The sequence below is a fragment of the Struthio camelus genome, chromosome 2 (assembly GCF_040807025.1).
Source record: "Struthio camelus isolate bStrCam1 chromosome 2, bStrCam1.hap1, whole genome shotgun sequence".
Lineage (NCBI taxonomy): Eukaryota > Metazoa > Chordata > Aves > Struthioniformes > Struthionidae > Struthio > Struthio camelus.
Genome location: NC_090943.1, coordinates 38,983,096 through 39,005,757, shown reverse-complemented (window position 1 = coordinate 39,005,757; position 22,662 = coordinate 38,983,096). Strand labels below are relative to the sequence as shown.

The 22,662-nt window shown below is 36.1% G+C and overlaps 1 protein-coding gene across 2 annotated transcripts in view; it reads left to right on the top strand.

The window, feature by feature from the left end:
* SKAP2 (src kinase associated phosphoprotein 2) overlaps nucleotides 1–22,662 on the top strand; it is a 120,723-nt gene that overhangs the window by 8,760 nt on the left and 89,301 nt on the right. For both annotated transcript variants that reach the window (XM_068935210.1, XM_068935209.1), the window contains 3 exons: nucleotides 2,703–2,808; nucleotides 5,109–5,134; nucleotides 14,956–15,060. In XM_068935210.1, the coding sequence (XP_068791311.1) occupies nucleotides 2,703–2,808; nucleotides 5,109–5,134; nucleotides 14,956–15,060 (237 nt within the window). The remainder of the gene's footprint in view (nucleotides 1–2,702; nucleotides 2,809–5,108; nucleotides 5,135–14,955; nucleotides 15,061–22,662) is intronic.

The window sequence follows — 22,662 nt, the reverse complement described above, 5'->3', positions numbered from 1 at the left end:
GGGAAGATATCCCAGGGATGTCTTCTCTGTCACTGCTGCTATTTAGGAACAGTAGATGGTTTCAGGAAGTTGTGCATGCTTGCTCTCTCTTGTTTTTCTCCCTCTCTTCCTTCTCACTCTCTGCTCCCTCCTCTCCAAGTCATCATCGGCTTTTACAACACTGAGAACGGATGGAGCATCTACTTCTGCCCTGTTCCTCCGTGGTTGAAAATTATTATATAATATTTGTGCTTTAAAGTTCAAGCTTTCCTAGAAAAGAATAGATTGTACCATCAATGTAATTAGTCCTCGCCTTTTTGTATCTACAGTGTGTTGCAAGCTGGAGATAATTTTTGCTTATGGTAATCCACAGAGTTTCACTTCTTCGTTTTGCTAAATTGGGTTATGTAATGATTTGTGTTTGAAGAAAGTTTTGACAGTCAGTCAAACCTGAGATGACAGACTTCTCAGCTGGGTTTTGAACTTTTCCAAGAAGTAAGGAAGGCCACTGAATTTAAATTAAGACTTCTGAGGCAAAGTTCTGTGATTAATTAGTGTCTGAAGAATACAGTGTAAGCGTCACTCCTTATTTATAAATGTGACTAGTGACACCAAGCTTTCACATGTTGCTATCTAAGTAGCGCTATGAAATTGATATTTAATTTTTGAAATAAAAAAGCATGAAGGAACATATTTTTAATCAGCATCTCCCGGAGCGAATGGTTGGTCTGTACCGGAAAATCCTCTTGGGTTTGATTGAGATAAACTGTTGGCAGTTTTGTTTTTGCCTTCAATAGCAAGAGAATCAGATCCTTTGACCTCAGGGAAGTTTTGTGGATGGTCAGTGTCTTGGAATTGCATGGGTCCTTATATGCCCCTTTGCTCAGAAATTATAATCCTTGGAGTTTGGGAAGATGTATGTATTTTCTGTAGGTTAGGACAAAATGTTTCCAGGGATACTTGGTTTCCAGCATAGAGGCTGTTGAGGGTGTGTCTGGAGGATTCATTAATACCCATGTTAAGTGCCTTTCCTTCTGTCCTTGCAAAGAAGGAATGCCATAGAACTGAGATTTTTTTTTTTTTTTTTGCAGTCTAGGACTGCTTCGGAACGTGTAATGGGAAAAGTTTTCTTTTTCTGCCTCTTGTGAGGAGGGGAACGGTATCATTGTTCGGAATACGTTTTAGAAAACACTTAGAATACTTTTTAAAAAAAAAAAAGGCTGGAGACTTTACCATGTTTTGTGAAGACAGCAAGCCAATCCAAACATCTAATTTATCAGATTATTATTTATTTCTAAAGAATGACAGATGTGTAATGACTATGTTACAGTTCTCGGACAGTTAACTTTTGACTTAATTTGTTTTCTTACAGCCTGAAATGTAAGGTGGGTTATATTTTTGTTAAACTTTTGTTTTATAAAGAAAATGTAAACCAGAGAGTTAGAGCTTTGGTAAGAAAACTGTAGTAAACGTTCAGCTTAATGTTGCTTTAAAATGTTAGTTTTTCTATGCAAACTTTTGAGTACTTAATTGGCTGTTTTGTGTTTTAACAATGAAAATGGTTCTTGCCTAACATGAAAAGTTACAGAATTAAAGTAGTGGCACCCATACTCTACTTAGGCACAACTAGTGTACATGTGTATTTGGCAAATGTGTGTGCGGGGCAGTGTGGGAGTGTTTGACTTGCATATATGTTCCCATCTTGAATGAACAGGTATTGTCCAAAGAGCTGAGAAAGATAAAGCCACAAGCCAGACTTTTTTTTTTTTTTAATATATTTCTACTTTTTAGCTTTCAGGAGAATCATATGTTGATTGGTAACAGTAAGAAGTTTTTACAGTTAACTTTGGCAATTATTTTTGTTAACCAAGAAGACACTCTACCAGTGTTGTTATGCTCACTGAAACTGAGTTCACTGTTTTTTAACTTACGCAATGGATGTTTACTATATTACAAAGAACTACAGTAACTGTCATTGAATGCTTTCATTCTACATGGCGCTATATATATATATATATATATATATATATATATATATATATATATATATATATCTTCTGTATAAGAATAAAAAATTACAAACTAAGTTTCTAACCTGCATTGTAATTCTACAAGTGCAGATACACTTAACTTCCAAATACATGTTTGATCCTGACTGCTTCAATATGGTTACTGTGGTGACTGCCTAATTGTTAGCAGGATTAGAGCTTTTTATATGGACTTTTAGTCTAGTGGGGAGTTCAGAGGCAGTGTGGGAATATTTGAAAATAATGAAACGAATAAATGACCTATATTAGTAGCTGTGCAAGCATTACTGCTGCAATAGTGAATTACTCAACCATTTTTGTAACTTGAACTTCTGAAATAATGTGGCAGTAATACATGCATAAAGGCCATTTACATGTTTTGGCTTTATCACTTACTTTAGGTGATGGAAAGTAATTGTTATAGTGCTGCAATTTACTAGGGCTTATTTGGCATAATTAAATGAGCAAGAATCAAATGTCAACATAGCGTTTGCTGTGCTAAGCATAAGTAGATCAGAGAACAAATGTATCCCATTTAGAATCTGAAACGTCTGTTAACTGTGGTGTGTGTGGGCCGGAAAGTAGTTTTGTAGTTTCTCCATAGTAGTGTCAGGGCAAACTCATTACAGTCGTATTTGTCTTTAGAAAAAAGTTACCACTTGAGATACACGTTTTCTTCCTTCTTTCCTGATTTAGATGTCGACACATTTATTTCCCAAACCCTAAAAGGAGAAAATCTATCCAAGAAAGCAAAGGAAAAAAAGGATGTTCTTCTTAAGAAGATAAAAGATATCAAGGCAAGGTAAGTGAGCTTTTTTTGCTTTAATATATTATCGGGTAATTTACTGCTCCTCTGATAACTTAAGTTTTTTGCAATCTTTTAACAATACTAACAATTAACAATCTGTTTAGGTCCTAGTTTTGTCAAATAATCTGCATGGGTTTAAGTCTTTTATATCTTTCCTGAAGCTGCTAGAATTCAGTAGGAAATGGGACCATAAGGGTTCATCCTGACTGAATTGTTTTAGTATTCTGAACCGTGATTGCAAGCTTGTGTGGTAAAAATCATTAAAATACAAGAAATATAATGCACAGAGTAAATGAATGCTCTTCCTGCTGCCATCCTCAGCCTGGTATAAGGCAGCATAACTCAATGATGACTTTACTATCTATTATGTCGTTTAGCTCAGTCTGAAATAAAAACTTGAAATATATCTTAAAAGTAGTTTTAGATAACAAGCTTGTTTTAGTGATGTTAAAATTAGCAAAGTACTAGGATAGGCCAGGCAAAGTTGTTTTTTTTTTTTTTTTTTTTTTAGTGTTATGTATGACTTGAGACTCGGTTCTATTTTGATTTTAATTTCAGTTGAACAGTTCAGCTGCAGAGATTTCACTGTAGTTTTGTATGTGCTACAAAATCTTCTGTGCAGATCTTCCATTTTATAACTCTGAACTGGGATATAATCTAGCACTTGCCTTTCTTTTCCGTCAGTGCTTCCAAACTGTTTTTCTACCAATACTCCTGTTGGATGCTTCCTAACCTCTGATTTGATGGCACGCTCCTACCTCTTTGACAGCTCATTTACAAATTTGAAAGACAGTACAATCGTCCAGTGAAGAGATCGTTCTTAGTAGCACACTAACTGGAGGAAGACATGACATCTGTCGCAAAAATCTTGTAGTTGACGTTCTCTGTGCCTTTGATTCAGCCCATGAATGTTTATGAAACTGCTTTTCCAGTTCTTCAAGGGAGCAGAGTTTTTTTCTCATGCTTTCCCTTCTGGGTTATTGCACAGATGACTTGCAGATAGAGCATTCCTGACTTGTTTTCTTCATTCAGTTTTATGACTCTCAGCTGTCCTTTTTTTATTTTATTTTTTATTTTTTTTGTCCTCCTTCCCCTAAAATGATGAAGTCTTAGATGAGGGAATCTGCAAGTTATGATCTTGATGAACACTGAGTCATTTGCTAGTCACCTATATGACCCCATGATTTCACCTCTTATTTTAGTATCTAAACCTTCCTGATCTCCTGTGGTATTACTCACTTTTAACAGCGTTCTGCTTTTCAGGCTGGCTACGAAATGTATGCGCGTTGTAATCGTCTTTGATTTTCACGTCTCGCACATTGAGCTTTGTCCAAGTAGCACTGCTGATTCCTACACAGGATTTGTTTAGATCTGGCCATTTATCTATGTTTGTATTTTTCGATTTCTTATCCAGACTCTTCCTTTCTCTCTTGTTTGTTACTTGTAAGTGTGTCCTTGCTGATGAGCCTGATGCATGCCCTACTGGTTATTGTCCATAAAGATGATCTTTGCAGCCGCATTTAGTTTGCCAGTCAGTCCTGGTGAAAACCCCTTCTTTTCACACAAACTCTATAGTCAGTTCATGCTTGTTGAGATGCTGTTTTGCATGACTCTGTCCTGATTATTTGTCATTATACATCCAACTGTATCCTACGATTGTTTTGTTTCTGAAATATCAGAGGTTCAGTTCTGGAGAAATAGTATTTTGTTCTCTCTTGGATGATGGGTTTATTTTTATGCTTTAAATACCTTGAGACCTTATTACTCTAAAATGATTTTATATTTAGGTATGCATCACTTGTTAATTTCTGATTAATTTTTAGTATTTTTCTTCGTATTTGACAAAATATTACAACTAGACCCAGATTTTGAATTTTTTTCCTGCTGATGTACCATGTCATTTTTAAGATGTTTAGTGGCTTCTATTTATGCACAAAAATAAAAAAAAAAATTAACATTTAGAAAACTAACTAAATCAAAGATACTCTGGTATGCTTATTCCGTAAGATGTGTGTGTAGATGTAAGTACCACCTAAAACGGGCTGCCCTATCTGGGATTTTGTCGGACCCTTCTTTAAAATGATTACTTTAGGATTTTCTCAAAGGCAAAAGGAAACTATTAAATATTTTAGGCCAAAGTAAATACCTTAATGCATATCAATATAGGAAATTTGCAGCACTAAGTTTACAACTACAAAGCTCGTAGGAAACTCGTGATTTGTTTTACGTTATGTTCTAGTTATGAAGATTTGCAAATCTCTGTTACTTTATTTTGTTTCTTCTTCTTTCTGCAGCTATCCTCAAGAATTCCAGGATAAAGGTAAATCCTATGCGTGTTTTTTTTCCCCCGTCCCTCCCTTTGTGGTATGTTTTTGCCCACTGACAGGCTCTCGGTGGAATAAAGAGACCATACGCTTGTTTGAAATGCTCAGCGGTGCCGTGGGTGACTCGCAAGGACGAGGATGCTGGCTCCCCCTGCTGAGGGAAAAGGTGCAAAGCTCCCGAGGTTCAAACTTCGTGCTAAAACTAGGTCCTGTTGACTTCATTAAGCACATCTGAGACTGCTTACTGATTAAAAGATTAGGCTAGAAATATAGTTCAGAATTTCATATAAATGGAGCTTGTTTTGTCTGATTTAATTAGCAATAGCTTAAGCAAGTAAAAGCAAGTGAGGCAGGTTTCTCGGAGGAAGTGTATGCAAAGCAGTCTGCTTAGGAGATAAAATGTTAGCGGGGATAATTTATTTCAGCCTTTTTTCTTCACAGTGATTGCAAAAGTCTTCACTTCCACAGTGATATTTCTTTAACCTTTTAATAGGCTCATCTAGCGGCAATATGATACTGGCTTTCGATCCACACTGAATGAATGTTTTCACAGCGTAGCAGGAACTCGGACCGTTATCCAAAGAGGAGACGATTTAGTGTGCCAGTAATGAAGGCTGAAGTGTGGGTTATCTATCGTCTTTTAGTGGAGTTAAAACAAAGCTGCAGGGTGCAGTTTAGAAAAGAACGGCGTGTGTTGCTACAGTCTTCTGTTCTGTAACTAAACCTGGAAGGGCTCTTATTTCCATGATGCTAATTCTTGAGGTCATGACCTATAGCCTGTGGATGCTGGTATGAGGGTCACAGTGTGAGGTCAAAAAAGCCCATGCAAAGCTTTACTTTTTGCAATAGTTGAGGAACCTTGTACTGTCCGTTTCTGGACACGGGGGTTCAAATGTGTAGGCTATATTTGTGCCTGCTGATAGTGTGAACATACTTGATGGAAATCGGATATTTGGCTACAGAAAGTTATAGCAAGATACAAAAAGTTCATATGTTTCTTATAGCTTGCATTAGATAGATGCAACAGGCCAACTGAAAGAGGAAGTATAAGTTGAAGCTTCCTGAAGATTGCCAAGTTTTTGTAAACTCAAACTACGGGACTGTATAAACAATTATATTAAAATTATGCTACTATTTTATATTGCACCTTAACACCCTTACTGAAGATAAGATGTAGTTTCCCTTCTCCCTCCACTGCCAGACAGAATTAAGGGAGGAAAAGTCAAGTGTCATTTTATTCAGAAAATGGCTAATATGAAATTAGGTGGGATGGCTGTTTCATTACATATGGAGAGCATGTTTTATGTTTTTGAAGATTTAATATGTGTACCTAAAGGACTTTTGGATCTGTGACTGCCTAATAAGCATGAAAATTGTTTATAAAAGCAGAGTTGTTATTTACTGCTATTTTTGGAAGTACAAGAAAATTCTAGCCTACTGTACTTTCTTCTTTGATAATTCAAAATTTCTTTTGCAATTCAATAGATTATTAATAAAGATGAAATTATTTCCAGTAAAATGTCTAATTTAATTGAAATAGTTTGTAATTGTTACTGTACAACTTGCTCTGATTTTAGTGAAAATTGTATTCAATCTTGTTTTTTTAATTAGCGTGGATGTGTTTCTTAAGAAGGATAGATTGCTTTTGGTTATTTTAATTCTCATGATGCATCTCCTTCGACTAAGATGCTAGAACTGTGTACAGATGGTGAAGCCTGTGAATGCTGACATTTTAATTTTCTTTCAGCGTTTGTCAATAAAATGAGAGGGCTCTGAAGTTACACTGTTGTTTTCTACAAGCTAGGATAAATTTCTCCAAATGCTTGTACATTTACATACATGAATATGAAAAATTCCTGAGAAATTGGAGCCCACACTTACTTGAAAACTATTTGAGGGAATCTAGTTCACTGGTATGGGTTGTCAGTACAACCTCCAAAGTTCAAGTGTGTGGTAAACCGTATTTGGTTGTGTCATTCTTACTTTTAGGCCTGTAGCAGTTAAGTGTGATTTGTGTAGGTGTACAGCAGAGGACCTAGGTGGAGACAGGCAGTCAGCTTCTTTGCCAGCTGCTAGTGTAGCAAAGCAGCTCGGTTAACTTTTGTACCCTTTCATACTTATGTGCGCATCTAGACCTTTGAAAAATGGAAAATTTGAGAAAAGATGGTTAAAGGAGGTGGTAGTGATGGATAGAACTCTTTACGTTCCTCCACCCCTCAAAGAAATGCACCAAAATATATGGTGGATAGGAGAATATCTTTTGGAAAACAAGGAGGGATGGTGGAAACAGAACTGTGGAAATTACACTAAAACAAGCTAGAGAGACTAGAAGAGACAATGGCATGTTTAAACTACATATCTGCTATTCTTTGTTTTGTGGTAGCAATTATTCCATTTTTTATGTATATAAAATAATCTTTGTAGCTGAAAGGAAAGGTGGAAATTGATTTACAGTATATGCTATATTACCATGGTATACTAATTATCATACTACACCAACTGTTTTCAAGAATCTTGAGAGTCCTGACCTGTCATCTTTCTGAAGGCATCTAGAATCTTTCGGAGGCTGAAAGAAGTTGACTAACACTGTCAAAATTCTTACGTTTCCTGTCTAACATAATGGAACTTGACTCTGGTGTCTCAAGCTCTTTTAGCTTGTGAGTTATTTTACAAGTATGCTTTGTGGGTATCAGCTTGTCGCTCCACTGTCTTTCATCATTGCTTGTTCTTGAAGTTCCACTGCCTTTGCATGTAGTGACTAGTCAGTTTGACCAAGGTATTGTACGTGAGCTCTTGGTGCATGGACTTTTGCCACTAGCACATGGAGTCTTATCTTGCATAAAACATTTGGCAAGCAGTTTAAAAAAAAAAAAAAAAAGACCATGTGCACAAGTCGAATCAGGCCCCTTTAAACCAAAATTGTTCATGTGCACGTCTCAATTTTTTAAAAATGCACACATACTTCTTTGCAACTAAACTGATGAACTTAGACACTTTCCTACATCCTCTTAAAAATAAACTTTCTCATGTTGTTGTCTGTTAGGTCACTACATATGCTGGCAAGGGCATCCTTGCAAGTGAATCTACACTCTGAAAGAAAAAGAAGCTCTTTGGGGGGGGGGGTGTGCATGTGAAAATTCAAGACACTAAATTCACAGTACAGGAAAATGTCCTTTAATTCTTGTGTATGATGTATTATCCAGTTTTACACTGACCTTTACAATTAAACGTAATGTTGATTTCTGAGCTAAGAAAGTCCGTGTGAGGTCATGACCAGAGATGTACAGTTATGTTAGTATACAAATCACTAATCTTCTCACCAAATTTTACTTTCATTCTTAAATTAAGGAACTCGGTAGAAACTTATTTTCCTGTTAGACGTTCCTGCATGTTTTTGCTTTCAAATATCTGACTTTTCATCTAAACATTGTAAGTAAAAACAAAAAGCCAGTTATGGTCACTTGCAAGGTGACCTGTTCTAGATCGTGAGTTGGGAAGCAACTTGAAAACTAAGATAATTTTCATACAAAGTAGATTAATTTTTAATAAGGCTAATATTTAGTGAAGGATAGAAGAGTCTGGACTTTGTCAAAGATTCTGAGTTAATACAGTTTTTGGCATTTCTCAGTTTTGAGATTAATTGAATCAATACTATGACTGCCAAAATGTTTAGTTAAAAGAGCCTTGCTTTCAATTTATGCTAAAAATAGTGCTAAAGTTGGCAGAAGTGCTGTAAGCCCTAGAAACTGTATTTGTGTTTTGAAGTTCACCTTACCATTTGTTCTTTGCATTTATTCTAGCAAAATACATATTTTTAATCACTTTTCTGAAAAATTTTGGCTCTATGCTGAAAGAGAGACACCAAAAGTACTAGCCAAATCTAGTCATAATATGGGAATTTGTAGAACAAGTTCCCTGTAAAGCCCTTGGTGCACCTCCTATCTGATCTGCAACACACGACTTTGGCAGTGTTTAAGCAGAAAATGTATGATTTGGCATTTATGCTGAATTATCACTTTTGAGGCTGGTAAAAGCTGTTGAAGGTCCATTTTCATTTCACTTTGGCACAGCAGAAGATAAAGCTTTGTCTCTGGAACATCAGCATTGTTCTTTGCCTAATTAACGGGAGCACCTCCAGGAAACCTGTCAATGATTCGGGTGCTTCTGTGGCTCCTGACAGAGCAATGAGTGTCTGGGACCTGAGACACCTGCTTCCTGGATAAAGTCAACTGATGGAGTAGCGCTACATGCAAAGGTTTTGTATTGTCTCTTCTGTCTGTATGTCGAGACCAAAAGGTACCGTTTTGTAGGGAGACTCCTTTTTTTTTTTTTTTTGGTCTCTGTACGCTTTGTTCTCTAGGAAATGGTGGCAGGGATTTGGGAGTCATTTTGGACTTGAAAAAGGGAGGCAGTAGTTTGTGGCAGTCAGAGCAACCTGTGGATATGAGTAGTATATTTTAGCACACTTGAAATTGCGGAATCAGGAATTTCAATGCATTATTAGTACCACAGTATAAAGGGAAAGGTACTGCTCAGTGGTTACACCATCCTCTGGGGATCATCATGACCTGTTCTGGAGAGACCATCAAATGAGTTAGAAATGTGCCAGTTTCATTTTATCCTGGAGGTCTGGAGCGTTTAGGTGTAGGCAAGTCACTATGTTGTCCCTTTCACCTTCACACAGCTGTCATCTGTCAAGTGTCTATGCCAAGCATGACTTCAAGGAGTGCAAGGTATAGCAACCAGTGCAGCAGAGAATGGTTTTATCCCGATGTGCCCCATCAGGACAAGAGGCAGCTTAACCGGGTACTTAGCAAGTGCAGGTTATGTTGCTTTTCTGTGCTTGAAGCATGTTTACTTACAAACCTAGCGCTATTTCAGTACTGTTTTAACAAATAGATGCGTGTTTTGTAAAGGTCAAGTAGGAATTTTTTAGCAATTTAAAACCCTCATGTATTAACATGAGAATCTAGAAGGGTCTTCAGGTATGAGCATGTTAAAGCAGTTTGCATGGCAAAGCATACAGTGAGAAACTGGCTGCGCCAAAAGCCCTTTCTTGCAGGGTGACTGGTAAATTGGGCCAGTAGCATCTTTTTGAAAATCACCTGCAGCCATCAAGGGGCTAAAGTAAACATGCGTCAGCTTGAAAGTAGCTTTGCCCAGTTATTTTTGTGAAAACTGTAGTGAGAACCTTGCATTTATTTACTTGGTAAGTTCATGTGGTCTTTGCAGCAGCAGTGATTGGACAGAAAGAAATAATTTCAGCCTGCTGTGACTTGGGACCTCCTGAAACGGGAAGAAGCAGGATGTTAAGACTGCTGACTGGAGCGATTTTTTACCCATCGTTCCCCCTAGACTTTTTAGAAATACAGTAAAAGCATTTAGTGATTTCAGGACCTCTAAATAGCAAGAGTCTATTTCAGAGGCACTGGCTGAAACATCTTGTCTGCTCTCTTTTAGTACCTGAAGCAGTATCTTTACTGTTTAGGAGTTCATTACTCTAATTGGGTTATTGTTAAAGAAAATAAATTTCTGGAGAAAAAAAAAATCTAATTTTTACAGGATCTCTGTAAAGTAATATGGTCCTGTTTGCTATGTTCAGCTTATATCAACTAAACCTGTTGAAAATCTTCAGAATATAGAACAGGGAATTAAGTTAAATTGTTAAAATGAGGAGAGTTTGTGTCTAATGCTCTAGCCTTAATGTGGTGTACTTAACCGTTGGTGTACATTATTTTCTGTATCAATAAGCAAGCTGTAATTGCAAAGGTAGCCTTTAATAAGGAAAGACATTGTATGTTTTGTTATGGATAACATAAAATATTGATTCCACTATCAAACCTATAAGTGGTTAGTTTAAATTGAAGAAATTGAAGTACAGAATAGTGTATATACATGTTTTTGTATTGTAACTGTTAACCATCTATTGTTAATTAAACTTTTCTCAGGTTCCAGATAAATCATATGGTATTCTGGGGAAACAAGAAACTATATTAATGAGCATCAACTCCTTAATTATCCTCATGACTATATAACAGGGACACATTCATGTCATTTCTTTGTGCAATAACTTTTGCAAAGAAGTATTTTTAAACTGATCATTAATTTTATGACCACAGAAATGAGATGCAAAATTTATGCTGTTGTCATTGGCACAGGTTCAAGGCACTACTGACATTATGTGTGATTGTAATGGAATGGCTGCCAACTAATGAGTCTATAGACATTTCGTTTGAGCATGCTTTGCTTTTAGATGTCTGATTAGGCAGTAAAGCTTTCAATTATGCCTGCAAATTGTATTGGATGCATTTACCTGATGCCCATTGTTGCTTTGTAGTTCAGTTTTCTATTATATAAATGCAAGTTGAATGCTTTTCTTTAATTTATTGATGCTTTTGGGGTGTATTTTTAGGTACTTGGCACCTGAAGAGGGAAGTGACTTGTGCTGCTCAAGACTGACTCCTCTGACTGTTTAAGGAGTAACACTGATAGCTTCAAATCCAATTCTTTCTAGTCTTCCTCAGTAGGTGGAATATGAGCTGCAGTGCAGCAGCTTGACGGAGGAGAGTATGAAGTGGAAAACGGGAAGGGATTATTTTGACTGGGAATGCAAGAGACCACACAGAATTAACAGGGAGGCTTTGTATAAACTGTCAGGGGCAATATCCTTGTGTATTAAAAGCATGCGCTTTTAAGAGTGTCTTTTAACCCTGCCAAAATCAGGAGGCAAGGATCCGATGCTATCCTGTAGTCATTTTTTGTGCGAGTACATAAAAACATTGTGAAACGTTACCTGTTAAAGCTCCAGAGCACATCTAGTCACCTGTCCTATCAAAATGATTGCAATTCTTATGTACAAATTGAGTGAGTTAGGGATTGCATTTCAGTATATAATGTGAAATCACAAATATTCTTATTTAATCTTACTTTGCAAAAAGGAAGATTCTTGGTTTAATCTTGTCTTGCATGGCCGTGGGTTAGTACACCTTTAGTGTCTGGGACCTATTTTCCATGGTTCTCACACATAAAGTGAGGGTACCCAAACATATTTTTGTATAGGGATCTGTATTTTTGTTCTGATTGTCTTTCTCTATGAATAAGTTTTAAAAATTGTCATTGAAATCTTCAAACCTTTATTTAGGATTTAACATCTAGAGAATGCTTTGCAGATGATAAACTCTCTCAAAACACTAAGCATATAACTTCGAATTCTAACTTTCTTCACAATACCTCAACAACATTTTGTCTGTTTTTAATGAGTCTTTTGAAATTTAATAGTGTAGATTTATGGCAGACTTGTTTTATTACAAGCGTGCATTTAACGTGCCCACAGTTTGTGTTGTTTCAAATAGAGTATATACCTAGAATATGTACATGGTGAGCTCTAAATATGTATATATGAATTTAAAAAGCCCCTTTGGGGGTTTATATGAATGCAACGCACAGGGGCTTGCTTGTATCTGTAAGAACCTTAGCATAACTAGAAAATGATAATATTGTAACTTAATGGAAGAACATGCTAAAAGCACAGCTATGCCAACTTGCATAAGAAATCACAGTCAAACTTCTCTGAAAGGGATTGTGTATAGCTGAGAGAGGTAGAATTCATGAAAATGTTCTTTCTACATGTGTACTTGACAATTTGTCATCCACAAGTGCTATGCGTTTAGATATTTTTAGATATACTCTCGCTATTCAGCCCGTGAATTCTGAGTGCTGGAGATGGGAGTTCTGTTTATGGAAATGTTTTCCTCTAGAAATACAGCCTAATATTTTAAATTATGCTGGCAACTTCAGAAAGGTTAAATGATGGTACGTTTAATAGCTGATAGAAGGGCATTTTTTGATTGACCACCTTGGTATTGGGGGGGGGGTGTTTGCATACATATATGCTATGCATTCTAGTACTAGTAAAAGTTTGGAACAGAAAAAAGATGGAAAAACTCTTGATGTCATATAGGTTGTGAATATCATGTCTGCTCTTTGTATACAGAGTCTATCTTCTAATAAAGACATAAGTGTATATAGAAAGAAGAAGAGACAGACAACTAGTCTTTAGCGTGTAGGTGTAAAAGATGATCATACAGATTGCAAATATGGCATAATGATTTCTGTTCATATGGTGTCTGCTCTGTGGTTTTCTCTGGAGGGATAGGAGAATCCTTCTGGAGAGGGATAATTTACTTTTGATTGGTTTGACAGGTGTGATGAAATGCAAATATTTTGATCAGATTCACACGATGGCTGGAGCGCAACTGGAAGATGGTCATGTCAAAAATAGATTGGAGTCAGTGTCAGATTCTGAGCAGTTGTTATGTGGCATTGGAGCTTGAAAGGAAGCTTTCCCAAGAAAAACGTACTATGTTACCGAAAGGAAAATCCAATTCGGTATTCAGCAGTCTTGGGATGTAAAAGAATTCCAGCAAAGCAGAAATAAGACTTTGTTGTCTTGTACAGAAAAAATGTGCTGGTCTTTGCTAAGAACTGTGGTGCTTTTTGGGCACAGACTCTGAATTTTCCACAAATTTACATTATTAAATAGCAAGCAAAGTAGCAAAACTCTAAACCATGGCTAGACAGTCCTACTGATGAATATGGTTCATATGTGTGTGGAGAAGAATATCCCAGCTATGCATGTGGTTTATTTTGGATTCTGAGAAATTAGTTATCTGATACAGTACTTGAAAAGGGAATACATGAATAGAGAAACATATCTGGAGGTCTCTGGAAAGCTTTCTGCATATAAATATACTGAAATAAAATGCCTGAGCAATTTAGCTTTATATACTGTTTTAGGAAGTTGAGGGTCATTTGATCTATTAGTGCATCAGGTTTATGATTTTGGTTTAGTGACATTATGAGTTTTAATTACTGGTTTTCTCTCCTTCCCCAAGACTTCATTTTTTTTTAAAAAAGGAAGAAAGTAGTTTATGTTCTTTTTTCCCCCTGTATTTGCTATTTTTCCACCTCTTCTTCACCTGGATGGTATGAAAATCTCAGAAAATATACTCGGTTTTGGGAGGGATATTAAATGAATTAAATGAATTAAATGAAACCTTCAAGTAATATTGATTTCTCCTTACCTTTCCTAGACCTTCACATTTAATGCACTCTGATCAGCATAGTGCATAGGTTCGTTTACCATGTAGATTTTGCAGGTATTGTAGCAGAGCTCTCAATTGTTTAGGATATTCATCAATATGTCGCATTAAGCCACACATTCAGACTGGGTTGCTGTCGGGAATTTTTGTCCAGTTTTAGTTTCATGGGAGGAATACCACGTACGCTGCGTTTGCAGAGAAGTTCTCTGAAGGAAAGTGAAAGTGAGCAGAGGGCGACAACCTGCTGCAAAAAGTAGTTGGGCCCTTTATTGGAGGAGGTGGCCGCAATTCCCTTCTGCGCTTAGAACGAACCTCTGATCTTGACACTGCCTATTCCTCTTCCTGACAGTGTTTTCCCTTGCCCACCTCTTTGCCGTGGTGTGTGTTTTTCTTCCCCTCTGCGTGAGAAGCTGTCAGCTGTGCAGCACTGGGAGTGGATTCATTAATGTGAGAGTGTTTAAAACAAAAAACCAAAAACAAAAAAACAAAAAAACCCACCCCAACAAAAAGCACTTGGCCAGTGAGGATGTAGCTCTAGAACAGCAGCGTTCACCATGACGCTTTAACGTACAAGGTGCATGGAGTGAGAGTGCATAAGAATTGGCATTTGTTCAACTTAAAATAGGAATTCTTAGTAAGGAAAAGGCCTGTCTTTGGATCCTGTCTACGTGTATATGATAGACCTTTAACCAGCAACACGTTTTTGACTTTTGCAGAATTGGAAGATGAGGAAGAGTCTGAGGGCTCCTTTCCTTCACCTCCTGATAGTGTCTCAACAGCATCTGACCGATATGATAAAGAGGATGAAGCACCCTCTGATGGTATGTGACACTGTTTATCTTTGAATGTACTAGATTTGCCAGTTTGCTACAAACTCTTGTAATAGGATCCTCCTGATGAGAATGTTAGTGTTGGAAATCAGATGAGCAGATAAGCCTCACAGCTGGACAGTTTTGTTACCTTTACAAGAACCTTTTAAGGAACTGAAGAGCTCTCTCTAGTGGTACTAGAAGCATAGTGAAGCTGTCAGAAGTATGCATGCTTTTTAACTCATGGTTTTCCATAGCAAAACATCTTCTGAGGATGCATTTCTTTTTTAAAGATAGATCAGTGGCTAAAGCAGCGTGAATGTTTGTAGTAACAAATTGTTTGTTAATTCAACATTATCAGATTCTTGCTTAATTTTATTGTGCTACTTAATGGCTTGCTGTATTATTTATCTTATAAATAATGAAACAGTGTATATGATTAATATTTTTCTGTAAACTCCATGCAGAATAGGTTCATAAAATATTAAATTAATTATTCCTACAATGTTTCCTTCCATTAAGACAGTCTTTTCTAGAAAATGTTTTCTTTATAAATTTTAAATTTGAGGTTTGTGTCTTTTAAAAAAACCTCTAAGCTCAATAGCTGTTTTCCATGTAGTTTTATTCTGTATTCATTAAATTTAATGCTAAGTGTGATTGTTTTGAAGATATGAGCAACTGAATATTTCAACAGTTAACAAGCTTGCTTTAGCGTAGTGTCCATATTTCTGAGGTTCGTTTATTGTATACATAATATAAAAACATTCTATGGATAATATATGGTGATAAATTAAATCTATGTACAAATAAATTAACGCTGTATATTAATTTGTGGCACTGGAAGTTAAATAGACTTACTAGTGAATGATGTTTTCTGACATGATATGATGATCAAACTGTGCAGCTCCATCTCGAAATACAATTGCTGAATGAAAATATGCTTCCCGCAACATAGCACTCCACATTTTATGTTATCCAGATTATTCCCTTTGGAAACATAAATTGCTTTTATGAGGTATAAAATTATGTCTATTGCAGAACGGGGATAAGTCAAGTACATGCATAAGTGATAAACCTTCTAACCACTGATTCAGAATAGCACAATTTTTTTTGTATATCCAGAACTCTGTAAAATGTGTAACGATAATATCACACATTTTCTTTTATATGGAGCTTGTTTTGCATTTTGGCAATGTGACCTTCTATTAAAAAAGAAAAGCAAACCTTTTTGTTTTCAGGTTGAAATGTAATTATCAGTCAAATTGAATAAGGCTTTTATAAAACCCAAACTAATTTTCCAAACTACAGATGAATGCAACTTTCCATTTAGTTATTTTTGCTTACAAACATAATCTTAAAATTATTTCTAATTGTAACTTAACAGCATAAGATTGATTGCATCAAGGGTAGAGGAGAAAATTGTATAAATACTTAATAGGAGACATGATTATATGTGTTCCAAAACTGTAAGTCAAGAAAAAAGTGAAAATGTTCATAAAACTAAATAATGAATGACTGAAGAGTGCTGGCACAAGAGAATGTGAAACATCGTATGAGTTTTAACAGCTGGATGATTAATTTTTAGCCCATTTTAGAAGCTGTAATTGTGAGATTAGGTATAATAGCTTCCTTACAGTATCTTGGCTACTTAGTTATGATGTGGGTAAAAATACAGTTGATGCAATTCTGCTATGTTTAAGATGATGTTACCTCATATTGTTGTTTGTACATTTTTGATAAATCCTGTTTAAAATATACTGGGAGCTCAGGATGAGTAAAAGTTGAGGAAAGACGGCAGATTTTAATCTGTGAATACTTATATTTATTGCAGGAGTGTTTCTGTTTTACTCTTTGAATGTGCAGTGTGTCATTCTAAGGGCATTTTGATTTTAACATCTATAATCTGTCATTCAAGTCTAGCCACCTAGACTATGTATGAAAATGCATATTGGGGGAATCTTGTAAGAGGCGGAGTGATGCTTGAAAGTGCAGTGCACTTCAGTTCTCATAGACGTGGCTAAGTTTGAAGCTTAGTACTATATTTTTATTTTTGAGCAGTCTAATGTTCAGTATTTAAAGCCTATACAAGTATCTTGATCATAAGGTAGACTCTTAGGTGGATACCAGTTTAGTTCAGCAGGGCTCTGTGCAGGTGTAAACCTCATTGTGCATATGCAATTGCAGAATCAAGGCTTTAAGCCTTAATAGAAGGGCTTAACAGTAGGTAATCAAATTGAGAAGTGTTTTCTACTTATAGTTGAGTCCATTCATCCCTTTTTTTATATGCCTTATATGTACCTTTTCTATTAAAAAATTGATATTTTTGGCCTCTATATACTTGAGTTAAAGACTACGATTTGTATGGTCTCTGAAAATATCACTGTTTGACTTTGCAGTGTTACTCTCAAAATATAATTTGTGAAGGCACCCACTTGGTAACAGATAAGGAATTAGAGTATTACGTGTACGTTACGGTCATTGTAAAATCCTGGAGTTTTTGTGTGACCTTTGTCTAATGGTGTATTAATTACAAGAGAGATAATCTACTTAACAATAAGTATAGGATAACTAAATTAGCACAGGTCACCTAAAGGCCTTTTGTCAAATCTGATTGTTATGTTGTCCTTTTGACTTTTACCTTATGGTAGGCACTAACAAAGTATCTAAACTTTGATGGATTATAAACTCTAAACATGATATGTATTTTTCATAATGCTAATGTAATTTTCTAGGTACTGAAAAGGTCAAACCCCCACATCTCTGTGTGCATTCTAAGTCTGTCTTTCCTTTTAATATTTCTTTTTCTCTGTTCCTCTGGTTCAAAAGTTCACTCTGTTCCCAAATGGCCACCTAATTTTCCAGTTATTCCCTCAAGCCATATGTGTTTTGGTTTCTTTATGGTTTATTAGGTACTGTAGGAAAGTAGCATAAGTTATATCTTCTAATGAAATTCAAGCACACTTCAGCGATGCTTTGAGTTGATTGCTGGCAGCAATTAAATCACAAGGAAGGAGAATGATGCATAGGCTTACATGTCCAGACACCCTACAGAAATTGGAAGAGGGATAAAACACAACAACCCCCCCCCCCCAAATAAAATAACAAACCCCAAAACAAGACAGACAAAACAAAACAGCACTGCCAGGCACTCTGTTCTTAACTTGATTTTTTTTTTTTTTATTGGCTAACAGCCTGATTGATAGCAAAATCATAACTTGCTGTATGCTAACAGGCAGAGTTCACTTGTAGGTTATTGTGAGCTGATAAAGGGTTAGATGGAGTTTTGATTTTCGCATTGGTCCTTGGTGCACCAGATTAATGGAATTTCAATGAGAGACTGGAGTAGTCACAGCTTTGTCAGAAAAACAGATGGAGATTCTATAGCCATGTCTGCTCATTAATACCGGTTGCCTGAAAGGTGTACTACTTCTCTATACAAAAGACTCAAGATAATTGATTTTTGAGCAGGGTATTTTTTCCACTTATTGATGAGTATGTTTCTTGCAACTTAAATGACAGGTTTTTGTATAGTGCATTGTATAACAATGTTATGTTGTGTAAAGTCTTACTCCCCTTCTATCAGTTTTTTGAAAAATGTGTGTCGTGGGAAATATATGTCTTTTTATAAAGAAAAGCCAAAGTATACTAACATACTTAGAAATCAAAATAGTAAGACTTTGAATAAGGTTGGTGATAAACTTATTTTTAGTTGAGACATTAATGAAATGAAAAATAAATTATATTCTTAGGGAAAAATAACTTTTTCACTTAATTTTCAGCTTTCTTAGGATGGTATTAAAATAGATTCAGTGTCATGCTAAAACCAACAAAGTACAGTTGAAACTAACAATTAACAATATAGCCTTCTTTTATGATCTTAAGTTTTGTAACAGTAAAATGCTATGGAAACTTGATTCCATGCTAGGAGAAGCCATTACTGTTACAGGGAAAAAGTTCTCTGACTTATTTTTTTGTAACTACTGCAAGTGAATTGACCATTTTTGAAGAAGATAGGTTTATGTTTAACTTTGCAGGGAGTATATAATTTGGTAATTACTGGATCAAAAAGATCACAGTGAATGTTGGTGAAGCAGTTTAAATCATCATTATTTCTGTGAATGGTCTAGAAACGTTGCCTTGAGCCTAGGAGAATGAAATGTATTAAAATGTGTCTGGGGACATGTATGCTTTTCATAATTATCATGTTTGGCTATAGCATATGAATAAAATATTCCTTTTAGTAGAAAATTTTTAAATAGAGTTAGAATCTCATCCCATAACATTCACTAAAGTTGAAGTGGAGGGAGGTGGGGGCTAAGCAAGCTACATATGACAGGTGGAGAGCTTTGAGGCACTGTAATAACTGAAGGGGTTGTATCTTAACTGTTGGTCATCAGAATGCAGTCCTGGAAATGAGTAAAAGTGTTTGGTCTCCACAACATGTATTTTCCTGTGAATTTTTTTTGACAAGCTAACAGGTTTTTGGCACTTTGTTTTTATGCAGCTGCTTTGGAAAAGCTGTATGCAGGTCTTCTCAGGCTTGAGTCAACTATTTTGTATGGTCAATAATATTTCCTTTATATGAACATGATACTTAGAATTTTGAATGGTGAATGGTATGACTGAATTTTGCGTGCTGCTTCTTTTGAAAGTTTAAATCTGAAGTACAAGTTCTTATTAATTTTCATTTTTTTTCTCCCTATTTAATAGAGATAAAGTTTAGAACACTCACAGAGGAAGGGCAGCATTGCACATGAGAGTTTGTGTGTGCAATGCAAAAACTCGTTTTTCCCCCCTTTATTCAACTTCATTCCCACTGAGTTTATTTTTGGGGGACTATATTTAAGTGAGAACTGTATTCCATCATGGAGCCAATTAAATAATATTAGTAACTACATTAGCAAAGGTTGGAGAATGGAAAATACAGCTAGGATTTTTCTGTCCTCTCCCTCTCCTTTTGCCCTTCCTTTCCCCCCATCTTGTATTGGTTTACCACCATTTTAATGTCATAATCACTCATACTTAAGAGGATGTTTGGTTATCTTGGGAATGAAAGTATTGGCAGTTTACTTGTGTTATTCCAGAAGATTAGTTATTTGCTCTGTAGTACTGGAGGTAGTTCCAAACTAAGAGCATGACAGCCATTCAAAAAAAGCAAGAAGCACTTGTTTGGCGGGGGGTGGGGTGGGTGGGTGGGTTATATTTTATCTTCCTCATAGGTAGATCTTTTTGAAGGCAGAAAACCATGCATTTTCTTACGTGAATTTCTGTTTAAATATTCAAGCTTGATTTAAAAGGATCACAATGAGGGGAAGTAAGATCTAGGTTTACTGGGACACTTGGTCTTTGGTGAGGAAAAAGTGACTTCTACTTCATAGTCTTATTAGGAAGTTGTAGGAAGGCAATAGCGTCAGGCTCATGGGAAATGAATTAAGACTAGACTTTGTTACACTGACTTGGTTTTGAGAGGATGCTAGTTACTGTCACAATTGTAACTGGAAAATATCATTATAATTTATTACATTGATACAGGTAGGTAATTATATACAACAGTGTTGATATATGTTTTTGTCAATAGTTTAGTAGACTGTTTTGCTGTGTCTGAATAGATGCTCTATGCCAGAGGAAATGCTATGTGTTGCAATATATGAAACTTTGTGATTCTGCATTTATGGGAGATTTCTAGCTGAAAAGGTAATAGGATTGGTTAAAAATGCTGCTTTCAGAATTCTAAGGAATCTTGATTAGCAGCTCAATCTCAAGCTGGAAGACCTCAGTCAAAAATTTCTGAAGTGGTATGCTGAGGCTGTGAGGGGATACCTCACTAGGGAGTAAGTTAGGCTGAGACACAAACAGTTTGAGTATCTGGAGCCTTCAGTATTTTCCCTAGACAGGAGCATTTTCAACTATGTCACCCAGAATAGAATTTTCTACAAGTTGATGAAAGGCAATGGAAAATAAAACATACTAAAGAGGAGCGTAAACTGTGAAGAGCGTTTTGCAAATTCAGATCTTGACTGAAATCACTACCTTCTTTTAATGTCTCTTTTCAAAGTTGTAATGGGATACTGGTGCATGTGGGACCCTGTGAGCATAAATTCTCAGGTTCAAATCTATTTATGTTGAGCAGAGGAGAAGGTGATGTTAACCTTGCTAAAATTGTCAAAAGCCGTAAAGAAGATACCTCCTTTTTGGATAGGAGGGACCTCAGGAGTAAAGTCAGTTATCCCTGTAACTGTGATGTTTCTTAGCAAACACGTCACATCTTTTTCTAAAAATGTCTAGCGGTGCTACTTCAGTCTCCCCAGGCAGCTTATCCCAGTGCTGCACTGTACTTGCAAGTAGAAAATACATAACCAAAACTTTTCTTGCCAATCTATTGACATTTGACTCTGTTTTATCCATTAAGGACATGAAAATTGTATATTTCCTTTTTCTTTCTTCTGTCATGAGTATATCTGAAGACTGAAAAAGACTATAACTTTCCAAATGTAAATGCTGTGGAAATCTTAGGGGAAAAAAAAGAAGCGACTGAGCTGCTTGCTTATTTGTTTATGGGATCCATAGCAGTGAATATATCAGCAATGACTTATTTTGGAGAAGCAAGAGGTAAACAAAAATTTGCATGTGAAATGGGCAAAACTAATCTGATTAATTTTGATTTAAACCATTTGTGTAGAACAGAAGGGATGAATTTCTGACCAAGAAACAGAAGTTTTAAGCGAAATTCTGACCCTATGAAAGTCAATGGTAAAGTAAAAAAAAAGATATCATGTAGGTTAACAGTGTGTACAAATTGATGATACTAAATTGTTTGAACTTCTAATTATCATGATTAAAAACTTCCTGTTAAAAGAACACAAGGGTTTATTGTTTAACGTTTACCTTTCTCCCATGGGAGAAATGACATGGTTTGTTGCTCATTTTATCTCATCTATGTTGCTTGAGTGCCTGAGCAATAACAAAACAGTCATGTATGCTCCAGCACTACGCAGTACAGTATCCACAATAAAAACAAATAACAGCCTGTTTGACCAATTTCTTTTGAATATTTGATCCTAATTTTATCCAAGATATCTAACAACAGGATTGTAAAAACAGAAAGGTGAAGTGCAGTAGATTTTTCTCTTTATTTTATGTTGCTTTCTGACCTAATGTTTTGCTAGACCAGCTCTTACACATCACAAATGGCTGATATAAAAAGGAAGAGGGGAAGTTTTCCACTCATCTCCCTGGTATGGCATAAGCTTTTCTAGTGTGTTTTGAAGGCTGCTAATTATGGATACAGGACCTTATTAAGACTTTCCTCAGTTGAGGGAATTTCTATGCCCTGCTTTCCCTATTTCTTCCTGCCAAGCATTAATGGGAGATCAGTGTCCATTCTGCTCTTTACTCCTTCCTTCCTGGGACCAGACAGAGATTGCGCTAAAGGTAGATGATAGACCACTGCTTCATGCTGCTTCACCAGCGCCTGAGGTAGGGGATCATCTAGTATCCTCCCAGAGATGTCCCACAGATCATTGCTGCTCTGGCATTCTAGGGAAGAGGCATCTTTTCCTTCCTGGTCTCTACCAAGTGTGACAAAAGAATGGGTCCACCTTCAACATACCATGT